The sequence below is a fragment of the Papilio polytes genome, unplaced genomic scaffold, assembly GCF_000836215.1.
Source record: "Papilio polytes unplaced genomic scaffold, Ppol_1.0 DF824047.1, whole genome shotgun sequence".
Classification (NCBI taxonomy): Eukaryota; Metazoa; Arthropoda; class Insecta; order Lepidoptera; family Papilionidae; genus Papilio; species Papilio polytes.
In genome coordinates this window covers 969,189-984,175 of record NW_013525157.1, presented here as the reverse complement: position 1 = coordinate 984,175, position 14,987 = coordinate 969,189, and the positions used below count along the sequence as shown (strand labels likewise).

Here is a 14,987-nt window from a genome sequence, read left to right as displayed (position 1 = left end):
TCTTTTTACTATACCAAGTATTTGTCTGTTTAAAAAAATAAATAAACAGTGTGTCATGTCTAGAGTTCATTGACTATTTCTTTAATTAGATAAAGATTTATCAAGACACCATAATGTTGTACATTTGGTGTTTGGCAATCGGTTGTGTCCTTATCTCGAGGAAGTGTCGTGTAGTTCCCATTGTATCCCCTAATAGTCGTAATCGACTGCCGAGCCCGCGGCTAACGACTCTTTGATTAGAACTGAGCATTAACACATTTCGCTGTTGGCACAAATTCTGCTCACGACTTGATCATTGCAATTGTTACTCATACTACAAATGATTTAGAAATTGGTACAGATTCAAAGTTGTCTAATGTTACATATGTCGTATATGTTGAATTACATAGTGTGATGCCAATTTTATCCTCAAGATATTTCGTGTAGATTTATTACGTATTAGCATTTCATTGGCTTTCAATTCGTTAGTATTTTAATAAAAAATGGTACTAGTAATCTTACAAAATTGCATTATAATATTACTTATATAAAATGTACCGGTCGTCAATAATACTTGAAATAGAGATGAGTAACAAACTTGCTATAAACGTACTCTTATCCCAGCTGGTGCAATAATATCTAATCCACTTAAGGACCCTTACTGGCGAAAACCCATTTCATTACATCCCTTACAATGGTGCATTAAAACCGACGACGGGGCTTTGGGGAGCTTTAAAACATAGTTGCAAATCTGAAACTAAAATCACTTAGCAGCTTCCAGTAAACGTACTTGGAAATCATTTATCTGAAAGCTGTTCCCTTCCGCTATCAAAACGGTATCAAGAAGGGCGAGGAACATAAACTCGACCGCCCTTGCAGTTAGATAAAATAAAAAGGGGCGTCAGATTCACTCATGTCGCACCACACGTAGGGCCCTTCTGTCTGTCCTCCGTAACGACGTCTTTATATTGAGCTATCTCCCCATTTGAATACGTCTCATATCTCAAAATGAAGGGTACTTAGTGTAACGCTATGAAGAATATTGAATATGTTTTACCGCTACACTTACAAAATATTTCAACTGACAGGGAGATTTTTTAAGTTACTAGGCAATGTATGTGTGCAGTTTTACTTCAGGTTTTTTCTACACTATGATTGTTTTGAATGTCGATTTGATATGATAATTACAGACAATCGGGTAATTTTTTTTAGTAATACCACAACATACCAGCAGTATCCGATATCAAATGACTTGTATTTAATTCATACGATTGAAAAATTAATTAAAAATATAATTATACTGAAATTGAATATCCTGAGGACATAATAAGAATAAAATTTAGCGGTAATCCAATATTCAAAAAAATGCCGGGAATAACTAAAATCTACATTTGTAACATAAAAAGGTTAGACGCTTACCTATGCAAAAGAAATTAAGTAGGTAAAAAGAGATTTACGTGAGCGGAATTGTAAGGGAAAATTATATTCGATGTTGGTGAATATTTCAACGGTGACATGTTTACGTGACATAATTCGGACCGGTCCGTCGCCGCGGCCCTGCTGCTGAGGTGTTGCGGTATTTATTACAAGGGATTTGTTCGCTCCTATTTATGTGAGATTTGCACAGATACGCATAGATTTATGGCTACGATCTAATTAGCACGTGAGCTCGTTGTGAATTTCTATTGGAAATTTCACATAAATTATAACAAGATTAGGAGAAACCCTTATCACATTAGACTGTGTTTGAACTTCATACTTTTCGTTAGGATTCAACTAGCAAAGAGTAAAAATAAAATGCCGCAGGATTGCCCCATCTCTTATAAAAAAATGTAAATTTTACACTTTTTTTACACTTCCATAATAAAAATAGACACTAATGTTACTTAGATTATCCATTCCTTTTTTAAAAGGGTAATTCATCTATTAATTTCGTTTTACAGTTGCTATTAGCGGCAGCAGTGGCAAGCATGGGTTTTAAAAAAGTCGTTTAAGCAAGTCTTAGCTTGAAGATATTGTCGGTGGGTGCGAGGTGTAGGTTCATCTCGGCAGAGGCGGGGCGAGTCGGCATCTGGTCCGGTAATTAAGAGCATCTGCCTACGTTCAATTTTGAAGCGCGGTGGATGAGAGTTGGCCCGCACGCCGTCGGGTCCATTTGGGAGGGAAGAGCAAATTGCTAAACTTTCAATTAAAGAGTTGTTATTCAAACCGCTCCCGGTTTTCTCGGAGGAATTATGTTTTATTTTGCAACGAACTCTGATAGATCCTTGTTTCGCGTTTTGCTCGGATACTGTTTTATATCTTTAAAGGGGTGTTTTGAGAGTTGGAAATTAACGCTTATTATATTCAGTCCTTGAAAATTTCTGAGATGAATTTTAATAAGACAACAAATAAATTTAACATAACCTCTAATCTTAATGTTACTATTAACCATATATTTATACTTTATCTCAGTAGCAGTTGTATTTTAGTCTAAGCTTATCATATAACTAATACTCGACTAAAATACATACAATGCTATGAAACTGCATCAAACCGGTTCACTATTATTATTTTACAACTGCTGAATATATTTATTTAGCTCTCGGTGTGTTACACAAAAAAGGGAGATTAAAATCCACTCATCCGCGTTAATATTCCTTCCTTATATTAACGTTGTAAATTTCAAATTTGTAATATAAGGAATCAACAGACTCGGAAGACTTCATTAGTAAATAAATTATACTTGGGAGTGAATGTTACCTCGTTGATACGGTAAATTAGGATCATAATGTATGGCTCACTGCATACGATAGCAGCTGCCCTACTTGTGAACTCGAGACTTATTTAAAAGCCACTGAAAAATGTTTTGCTATATTATCATTATGAATCTTCATACGAGGATGCAAACGTTATCACGTGTTTTATTTTATATTCGGTTTATCGTACTTACGAGTATATAGTGTTTAATTTGTTTTTTAAGTTACACTGAGTTAGTGGAATACTTTTGGTGACACTATTAATTGAAAATAATTTCTCTAATAAATTACACGTGCCGTTATTAATAAGGCTCACGAAATTAATAGTTTATTAGTGAAGCAAAAGGTGAAAATGTTTGTACTCATTTTTGTATCTTAGGATCTAAGAAATATTTCTCGGATACAATATTGAATGACCAAAGAAACTTTACATTCTAGGAAACCAAAAAACAAACTACATACACATATATGCAAATCTAAACCTTTCCACTCAACCATTACATATCGTAATGTGGGTTTAGAATGCCGTTACAGGTTTATTGAGAAAATTATCTCATTAACTTTCATTATTTCAATTATCATTATAATCTTTGCTAAAAAAAGGGATAATACAAAAGGATACACACAAAGTATAATACATCATGTCTCAGTATCAATGAAGCCTAAACCTGCAGTTAGTGCATCCAGATCTGCCGAATACACCAAATCCGCAGCTCTCGTGAATACTTACAAACCGCTTCCAAACTGCGCGTATTAGTTTTCTAATCAGTAGCGTTACTGTGATAATTAATTTAGTAATATTAAGGAAGTTGTGTTGTTACAGCAGTGGCAGTATCAAGGATTGCGTCTCAATGTGTGGCCGAGGGCGGCGTCGCGCGGGGCAGCATGCTTGCACAACTCCTACTACTTAGCACCGCCCTCGCGGCTGTCACCAGCGGCAAGCACGGTAAGCTATCGTCACATTACTGCCACTAATACACTAAAACAAAAATACTCAGTATTCACGTCTAGTTCTCTCTTATACAGCCTTACAAAATTCACTTTAATGATACATAAATCGAATCTCATTCTATCTAGTCTTGTAGTACCACAGCTCTTCTGGATCATTCCATTAAAAAAAAATATTATTATTACAACCTCAGCGTTGAAAAACTTTTACATTATTTCATTTATAAAATGCCTTCTGTGTGAAAGTTGTTGTTTGCTAACAATATTAGAGACTCGGTAAGTTAAAAAAATTCACGTAAAATTTACATAAACCTCACCCACGCCACCTCAGTTTTTCACCTGTTTTTCTCTTTACATCTCTCAAACGTTCATTCACTAGACGCGGCATCGCGAAGTGAAAAAACAAAAATATTCTGCTGATTATAAATGAAGCTTAAGGAAATGAAAATAAAAAATCTTACTCATCTTTCTCTACGAAGGCTATTTTCAATTGAAGGAAACAGTTTTATTTGCTCAAAGGAGCAGATATTTTCAGAATCACAATAAAATAGACATTCGTAAAACACAATGAAATACGTTACGTAGAAACACGAACACGTGTTTTTATTTATCAAAGGGTTACAATATAACACCCGAATGTACTACCGTAACACGACATATTAATACACGCGACTTTTTGTACATGTACGTACAAGAATATTAAGATATTTCAAATTTCCACATATTACGTACGTGAATAAATCCATAGACGCAGGTAAACATATGAGGTCGTAATACATTTCATTTACTAAAGACATGAATTTTAACTCAAATATGAATTAATTTATTCAAATTAATTAACATTAATGACGTTAACAATTTAACATTTCCACTTACTCTTTAAATGTAAAATATTTGACATTTCTCTCCTCTTTAAACTTAATATTAAAATAACAAAGTGGTGAAAAAACAGATACATTTACTTATTTGCGAAAAAATGTAGAAAACGTTGCCTTTGTGAACTGAGAACTGGATCCCCAGAGGTTTATGTCTTTTCGGATCAGGCGGCTTACCGTAGGACGCGCGCGAAAAACTCCTTTCCCTCATAAATATTTACTTTATGAAATAACGCGCCCCAAGCTGGGCTTAGTCTTACATACCGGCAGCGGCTGGCGGCAGGTGATAACTGCCAAATGACAAAAACACTTATTTACACTTATATTTCTATTAAGGAAAACCTACCTCAAAAATATCTTCGGTCTTCAGACGTATACTGAAAAAAACTAACTTACGTTCATTCAAACTCTTTACTTTAATGAAAACTCGACAATGACACTACGGTGTTTTATTAGAAAATAGATATCATTTAAAATAACAAAAAGAAGACTGCGTGTAATTAAAAATACCTAACATAAATGAAAAAAGGTGTGAGCGCAACATTGAGTAATTTAAAAATAAACAATTGAAAGTGACATGCGTAGTGCCGAGTGCTACGCCGTAACAGTACTAACCTCATTACGTGCGCGTGTCTGGGAGCGTAGGAGTCATTTTGCGAAAATAGCGATATTAAAATATAATTTTCTATTATTATTTCGCATCCTAGATTATCATTTATGCAATAATTTGTTGTTTACATGTGTCAAAATATTTACCCCTTAAGTTTAGTAGCGTGAAATTATATAGCCTAAAGCGTGACGTATGTGTAGGGCTTTTTATTAAAAAACGAATTATACAAAAATATGCTGTAATTGCTGTCATCGTAGGCAACAAAGAAGTGTGTGTTTACGCTTTATTATAATAGTATAGATTACCTAGCAATTCGTTAGTTAATGACAAAATAAGTTGACCTTTAACGTACATTAAACTCAACTTACGTAATGCGGAAACACATTTTATTGACTTATCGAACCAAAAATACTAAGAGATAGTTAGACGTAGCTGGGAAACCGACTATTAGTTGAATGGTCCTAAATCCGTTATAGCTATGTCGTCGTCCTAAGCCTAGTTTAAGACATTGTCTCGATGTATCCATTTAATTAGTACCTAGTGGTCATTTCATAAAAAGCAGTTTAAATTTGTATCATGATGCAATAAAAAACGGATTAGGCTGGTATTTAAAAGGCCGGCCGGACGGCAAGTTGCGGCGGTAAGATAAATCGTACTCAATGCTCGATTCAGCCAACGCAGAGAGACGGCGGCGATTAATGGTCGAAATTCATTAAGAAATCTTTGTTAAATTACACTTAAAGCAAGAATAAAATACTGCTAGCCTGTTATAAAGAATAATCCTAATGTAAAAAATACAACAATGAATGTTATATCAATGAAATATAATTTATTTATTAATAGAAACTGAGCTGAAGCGCCAAGAATAGCTAATAATTTATACTATTTCGGTCTGCGTTAATTAAAATAGAAAACAATTCTGTTGTTATTCACATAGTTCTAGTGAATTTAATTATGATAATCCAATTATACCACAAAATTCTTTAATAAACACAATATCTTACTCACAGTACAAATGCGAAAGTGTAGATGGATGGATTAATGTTGATAAAATGATGATGATGAAAGGTGATGATGTCACGTTCAAATTTGACATAGATGTAGAGTCCACCCGGACAGAGTCGCGGGCGAAAGCTAGTTGCAAATAAAATTATAAGTAATCATGTAAATAACCTGAGCAAAGAGTTAAACTCAATTGATATTTTAGAAGTCTCATTAAAATTCAGCCTAATATGTTTTTTTTAGTTCATCCTGTCATCGTATTTGAAAGGACAACAAACGGCGAATGCTTAGAAATCGCGAATCGAGTAGTAATAAAAGAAAGGGATTCATCCCTTTATCATGATAACGAGACGTTTTTCAAACCCTTCCATTATTGGAAGGATTTTCATTGGAAGCCAACATGTTTCGATTTTATTTTTACTAGAAAAATATATCTCTGTTTAATAAGTCTGTTATAATTTTTTATTTATTATATCATTTTTAGGATCGTAAGAATGTGTTAAGCATTAGCTTAGTACTTATTACGTCATTGTGATGGCAAAAATCCCGCTTCAAAGTATATCCCGACAGCTGCGGAAAATATACGACGTCTTGTAATGAGCTTGTGGAATTTCGAGTCGTTAAATTTTTAAACATAATACAGCCTAAGTTTATAATGTTGTAACCTGCTTTTAATATGAAAATTATACTGTTTTGACGCACAAAATAATACGGGTATTAAAACCCATTCTATAAAATTTAACATTATTATAATATCAGTCTCTTTGGTCATCGATTTTGGTCGATTTCGAATTCTAACAAAGTCGTATTAAAATGACTTCACAATTATAATACTAATCTTCGCACGAATGGGTCGGCTCACGCGGTGAAATACCACGACCACAACAGAAGACAGGCGTGAATTGGAAGCATTTCCGCGTTTCGTCTGATGAGTGTGGCGCTGGAGGCCTAATTTTAGTTCTATTTCTTTCCACCTTTTTCTTAAGAGGAAAAGATGGGAAGGGGCAGTGGATTTGATGATTGAGGAGACGCATAAGAAGGGGAAAATCCTCTTTATGTCCATGTTCTCCTGCTTATATTAAGGATAGGAAACGTATCTGCAATTGCGGATGTCTATGGGCTGCGGTCGCTTCGCCATTTTTGAGGATTCAGGTGGCCGCTGGCTCTTTTGCTATCTTGTAATATAAGAAAAAAATATTTTCCAATAAGCAGAATAGATATAAAATATAAAAGCACGTCAAATATGTTATTCCAGAACGTTACCGATACGTGAATGTATATCGGTGGGCGATGTCCACGCGTGAAAAGTTACGTTCAATTAGCGTAAATCGATGACAGGCCGGCTCCGTCCGTCCGAGTGAATTTAACGACCGCCGTCAGAAATTCAAATTCAAGTTAATGTTTGGTTTATTTAAGTTGCGCTTTTCGATAAACAACATTAAACGTTATTGGCTTTGTGTTTGTATTGATCTATTCAAACACTGAAGGCCTTTTAAATATGAAATGTCGGAGCAAAGCAAACAGTAACGCTATTAACTCCATTATGCTTTACCGTTTTAACTCGAATTTATTTATAGTTCTTTAATACTAACAATTTAAAAAAGTTACTACGACAATCTCCTAGTCTTCATTTAGCGTAATTAGATTGGATTTAAAGCTAATTGCGTGTAGTACTCGTAGTTGTGACAAGTTCTATAAAACAGTTTATAAAATTTATTCACCAATACTTTAATCCCGCAGAAAACGTAAGCGCAGAATAGATTCGTTCCACGAATATAACGGAAAAACTAGGAAATTGTTCAGACGGAAACTGAATCAATGCATATTGAATCACTAAAATCTCTGAATAATTGTCGTGGCTGTCCATTCTGCCGAGACGTTGCTTTTACTAATGTCTTTTTTTGATATCTCTTATTCAATATTTTTGATTTAGACGTCTGGTACTAACATTATAAAGAGGAAAGATTTGTATTTTTGTACGTATTGAAATAACTTAAAAACTACTGAGCCGATTTCAAAATTCTTTCACCATTACATAGCTACACTATCAGTGAGTAACATTTTTATTTTACTACTTCTAAATTCACGCCGACGAAGTCGCGACCAGCAACAGGTATAAATTATTTGTAGTGTTTCAAACCATTGATACAAATAACGTTTAAATAGAAAATAGGTGTCAATTGAGTGGTAATTCAGTCAGAAGTGAAGCGTTTACGTCGACCGTTAGACTGAACATTGTATCGCGAATGATTATTGATGGGGAGATGTACGCGTCGAAAGTTACATTCAATGCGACCCGATGACGCGCGAATTCCGCCTATTTGGATGAATTTACCAATTACATACGTATACTAAAATTAGAACTATAACTTAAACTAAAGGTTTTAAAATTTTTATGTGATGAACTTTTTCTTCGCAACATGTAATTTAAAAAATGAACTCAAAGAGTATAAATATTTGCAACATTATGTCAACCTTTTATCAAAGTTCGTAGCCTGTGATTAAGCTTGGAACATAATTAGAGACTTGAGAGGTATTGAGTATAAGGTTGAAATTGTATATTATTGGATTGAAATATTCTTAAGAATCGAAATGGATGGATTCTAAATCCATTTATATATTGTTTTTTGTTTTAATGTCATAGTAATTATTTATCATAGATTAAGTAGAGATTTCTAATCTGTGTTAATAGTACTAGTTGTAATTTATTGATAGTGATACAATTACAAATATAATCTTAAATTTATAATTACCATGCGATTTACGCACAAAACCATTTCAGTGATATTCAATGTTACATTCTCATCTAATTTGGCTGAGAAACTTTTTGCTTGAAATGCTAAAATTTAAAACGCAATGCTTCGGCGCTTTAACATTCCATTTAATTATTACAATGTTTTAATTCTTATTCAAACTGGAGTTACAACGAGTCAGAGGAAAAGTCATTATAGGTCATGATATTTCATGAAAACAACTCGGTATAATTTAATTCATGATTTATAGTCTGTGATTTATGACGTAAGATGGAATAAAAAAAACATTTAGGCTTATCTCCAAGAATTTTATACAAAAATTAAACGAAATTTAATTAATGATTAGTGCTTCCTCATTTACGATCCCAATCACAACTTAGGACTTAAACAAATGTTAATACATGCTGCATATATTTTAACAGTTAATCTTGTTAAAAGAACCAATTATGATTCTTGTATACGATAGTTGCTATAACTTCAATATCAGTAACGACTGCAGAGTTTCAGTGACAATAATTAAAACTTGTAATTGCACGGAGCAGAAATAGAATCTCTTGCGGCTCCGCCATCTCTGTCTTAATTTAATTGAGGTTATTTACATTTGTTACAAAACGAACCGGTTCATTCTCTTATATTTTATGTTAATATTACCATATAAATTACTCAAGACTCAGTGACGTAAAGGGTTTAATTTACTTGATAATTAAAACATTCAAATAATTTTGCATCACTCTAACAAAGTTACGATTACCTCTAAGTTATCGCAAAAGGTTTATTGAATTGGTATTTATTAATAAATAATTCGCATTTACATCATGAGATCCATTTTTTTAATGTAGTTATCGTTCATTTAAAGGATATCAAATAGCGGTTTCACAAACGAGGTTTAGGCTAAGCGGAATCTGCGCTCGGCCACCTCAGGCCCGGTGAATCTGTAAACGCCTCTTCAAGGCAAACAATAGACATTCAGTCATAAAAAAAAAGTAAAGACTCACGGCTGTATACTGAAACGAATCTTAAAAAAAAACCAATACGTAAGCGCCGCTTACAACACGAATTTTGGGTTTATATGTGGCCTTAAGATTTAAGATGCTTTTATCTAGTTAAATGTCGTTCAAACATTCGTCAGTCATATCTTAATTTAAATAAGCTTGTAGTCTATTCTATAATATTATTTATAAAACTTTGTTTGTCAAATCAATAGTATCAAAAACAACAAGGCCGATTTTAAAAATTCTTACACCGTTAGAAAGGTAATTTATTTGTGAGTAACATGGCTATTTTTTTTATTATTTTTTAGTTTTAAACGGACATAGTTGCGGACAAGAGCCTAGTACTATAACTATTAAGATACTAATTTAAAACAAACATTTTTGAAATTCTCGTTCCTTATTTAATTAATTAGCAAATTCGTCACTGTGGTACTTGATTGAAAGCATTTAATATAGGGTTAAAATGGAGAGTAATTTGCAAAGAAAAACGTGCAAACAAAATGAGAAGCAGAAGGTTTAATAATCTTTATGAGGTACAAATCGCTCGTTATGTAAATTGAATCTCTTGCAAATTTAAATCGCTTTCATAAGCCAATTTGCCCTGAATAAGAACAATAGCGGGGCATTATAATCTTATATAGCTATAAAGACGAAATATGATTCGCTTCTACTTTCAACGTTGGGAAAATATTTTTGTATTTCAAATTCTATACTAAAAAATATTATTTTAACAATGAATTTGGTTTTTCCATTAAAATATTTCTTTTCACTCTACCATTTTAGGAATGTCAGTATTTGAGTAAAAAAGGTAATAAAAAATACACTTTTCGCTTATATATTTTTTCATACTTTAAATGTAGCTGTATTCGTTTAGCTTATTTATATTGTTCTTTTTCTTTGAGTGTTATCTACTATCAGAAGTTGGCAACCATTATGGGAACTTAAACCTTTGGTACTGATGTTTTTATATTAATGTTGTAAATATATGAAAATAAATAAAAATGTTGATAAGAAAGAAGTGGAACAGCTAAATTTTGTATCCGGCACAATTATACCCGAAGAATGCTCAACCGTTATTTGTCTTTGAGAAAATTCCGAGCACATCTGAATTCAAAGCACGTAAGACGAAAATCGTCACTACAGCAAGTTTCCTTCCAATTTCTAAAAATTAACTGCATAAGAAATGTAGTATATTCTATTGCATTATTAGTAGTCTAGTTATGATTAAATTTTAGATTTTAAAGAAACACTTTTATAAGTAGAATAGAAGTAAACTTTAAGTTTTAAACACTCTGACTGTACTTTTATGACATTAACCTTGCATTTTATAAGACTTTCGAAGTAAAAACTGATAACCGCAACATAACTGTGTAGTAAGTCGAACAAAGTACACTTGTATTTACAACAAACTAAACACAATACTAAAAAAAATCCTTTTCAAAATATCAAAGACGGATATAAAATCGTAGCACTCAAAACGAACAAAACAAGTAGTTGAACACCACAATGACAGAGCTAGACAGTGTCAAGTACAGAAAATTATGTCCATTCATCCCGCGCTGCCGGGGATTAAGTGAAACGGGGACGCATCTTCAGCTTGACTTGTGATCCCTCGCCTGCACCCCTCGCCCCTCCCCTGCACCCCGCGCCCCAGCAGACCTTAAGCGTTCTGTTTTCAACATTACTTTAGCACGCTAATTAAAAATACGATTTTTTTTCGTGGATTAGCAAAGAATTTCTTTAAAATTTGCAATGAATTTGTTTACGAAACTATGCATAATTTTTAAGTTTGGTTAAGTCAACATCCATGTAAATAATCTATGAATTTAAAGAACTTAACTTAAAAAAGACCTTAACAAAAAATACAAACAATCGAATTGTTTTTAATAAAGTACAATAAGTGTTACTTTAAGAAGCCTATAAAAAGAGAAATCAGACATTAAAGTAAGGAGGATCGAATAGGCGAGACAGAAGTAAGAAGAGCCAGGATAATGTCCTCTGGCACTAATTAAAACTTTGGTAACTGAGGAAAAAGGGTTGAGAAATATGGCGTTCGCCGGATAGTAATAGCACTGCGGCCTTGTTTAATTCCCTCAGTTTTTCTTCTCGACGATTTGAATTAGAATATTAAGATTTTCACGATCGGTTAATTTTTTTTCTTACAGTCAACATTAACATTTTTATATAGCCCTGTAAATCGTTAGAACTTATCTCTTTCGAACGATTAATTTTAATCTTTCGCTTTAGATACCTTGGTTTTTATTAAGAGGTCAATTTAGTTAAACAAAACAGCTATTATTTTTAAACGGATAGACTTTCATAGCATAAAAAGCAAGATATACCTTATTTAGGCCAGCAGAATATTATAGTCTGTGAAAAGCGACGTTTCATGTAACATGTTGAAGAAGTTTTGCACCAGTTTAACAGATAATAAAATCGATTGAATGGCAGTTGGAAGACGTAATTTCTGGTCTGTTGCTTGCTCGTTTTTCTAGTTTTACTTGGAAAAGGAAAACTGGAATGAGCAGCTTTGACAAAAAATAAGTCATAAAAAACTGTTTCCTCCCTACTCGTTAAATTTTTTCTTACTAAATTAACATCGTCGTTTGTTTCTATACGGGACGAACTTTTTTTTTTAATCTGAGGCATTTATTTGTATACTGCACTATAAATTGGAATGAAATCTCTATCGTGGCAGTCGTTTTGTTTTTTCGCCGCGCTTGAAGGAAGTGGCGTATTAATTAATTTCCTCATCAATCATTGCCGCTTTCTTCTTTGAAGGCAGCGTCATTCACATTGTTACAAGTCGATAGAGCTTCGCAAAAATAAAAGTTACGTTGCCCAAGTATTTTCTGCTCGCTTATTAATATAGCTGTGAGTGATGTATTAAGAAAATATTTAATTAATATTTCGACTATACTTAACGTAAAACTTATTACTTTCTTTTTTTATAATAACTTTTAGATAATTAATATATAACAGTATTGACAGCATAAGTATCTATCTATACTAATATTATAAAGATGAAAGATTTGTATTTTTGTATGTATTATAATAACTCAAAAATTACTGGGCCGATTTAAACATTTCTTTCACCGTTAGAAAGTTAATTTATCTGTGAGTAACATAAACTATATTTTTTAATTTCACGTGGACGAAGTTGCAAAAAATAGCTAGTTTAATATAAAAATGTAGAAAACAAATTATCGAAAGGATAACTTGGTATCAATCTTAATAGAAGGAATTAGTCTGTGAAAAGGAGAAATGAAAACGTACGCTATTTGACGGCAATCTTTTCAGTTTCCGGTTTCAGCGTCATCGAAGCAATTAGCCGTCGGAAGTTATACAAATAGCGTACAAAGATTACTGAATACGTCTCGATTTACTTGATTTGGCGACTTTGAATCAATGCTTATTAATGGCGATTTTATGCATATAAAACCTTTTTAAAAGAGAATCAAAACATTGATGAAAAAAAATATAAATGCATGAGTAATGTTTGATTATATTTTAAAGGACCATATTATCTATAATCACTTGCTAGCCAGTGACAGTAATGCAACTAAGTTGTAAGTTTGAAAGTAGCGCCAGTGGTGGAGAAATTGGGAAGCAAAAGGTTAGCGTGGTATGGACATGTTATGCGACGAGACGGTGGGGACATAAACCTGAAAGTGTTAAGAATGAATGTGGATGGCTACAAAGAAAGAGGAAGACCGAAGAAAGTATGGATGGATTGTGTGAAAGAGGATATGCTTAAGAAGGAGTGGATTCAGATATGACGGCTGATAGAGATGTATAGAAGAGCAGCACATACTGTGCCGACCCTCCATAAGGGATAAGGGCAAGTTGATGATGACAGTAATAACTACTGTGAATTGTGTGTTTCGACTAATTCCATATTTTAAAAACATTTAACAAAAAATTGCACACTTACTGCGCTGGCGCAGTGACTTAAAATAAGAAACCACCAACAACGTTTTGCGCCCTCGCCTACGAGTCGACCGCTTCTAACTCGCGAAGGACCACCAGCGTCTCTAAGAATTGACGACAACGAATTTATATTACATAAAATTTAAATTCGTGTCTTCTATCTTAACTATAGTGGTAATTTAAAACGAACAGGAATACAAAAAACTATACATTTAGATGAGGCAATTACGTGTAAAGGTAAAGTCATCAAATTTGCATCACCTGTTTCAATGTGAACTTTCCCTAAACGCACCTTCCTAATTGCTTTTGTTTTAATTTCCTCTTACTTGTTCTGAATACTCCACCATTGTTATCGCTTTTGTATCAAGAAACGAAATAGCTAATTAGATTTTTATCTTCTTGTATCATATCTTCGTTCAGAACAAAAGAACCTTGGTATTTTCTGATGTTCTTTTTTGTAAAGAAGCATTTTTCTATATTCAAATAATGATAGTGAATAAATGAAGTCGATTAATTAGAGAGGATTTTATGATTAGAAAAATGTATTTATTCATAGCATAAATATGACACCCATCTATAATCTATATCTGTACTGCTATTGTAAAAAGAAAACATTTGTATTTTTGTATGTAATGGATAAACTCAAAAATTACTGACTACTTTCAGATTATTTTTACAATTGGAAAGCAATATTATCACTGAGTATCATTTGCTATATTTCTCCAAATTGTTAAATTCCGTAGACGAAGTAGCGATCAACAACTAGTCGTTAAGTAAGTTGTGATGTTCTCGTAACATCACAATTAAGAGGAACGAAGATTATCATAAAGTTACGAGATACAAATAAACAACAATCGCGTACAAAATGAAATACAAAAGAGAATAAGTACTTTGTCTAATAGACTAGTCAAAATAAATTATATTACAAGGAGGAGTGCGATTCTTCGTCACGCGATCTCTAATGGTGTAATAAAGTTAGGAGAAAGAAAACTTTGTAGCGCTACGGTAACGGCTGGTCTTTTGCGTATTATTAACGTGGCCAGAGTAATAAGAGCCCGCGTTATATTCGTCACTTATCTTTGTAAGGGTGGTTTGTATAGTAGCGTAGTAGCATTCGGGTTCAACGTTTAATGGGCGTGTAGCAAAATCTGTTTGTGCTA

General features: G+C 33.1%; 1 protein-coding gene across 2 annotated transcripts in view; it reads left to right on the top strand.

Annotated features, from left to right (window-relative positions):
• The window catches only part of LOC106100491 (lachesin-like), a 39,063-nt gene that overhangs the window by 13,069 nt on the left and 11,007 nt on the right, over positions 1-14,987 (top strand). The window contains exon 2 of one of the 2 annotated variants that reach the window (XM_013279356.1): positions 3,544-3,663. In XM_013279356.1, coding sequence (XP_013134810.1) covers positions 3,603-3,663 — 61 coding nt within the window. In that variant the 5' untranslated portion in view covers positions 3,544-3,602. Of the gene's footprint in view, positions 1-3,540; positions 3,664-14,987 lie in introns of both variants that reach the window. The other variant, XM_013279355.1, reaches the window with a different exon arrangement.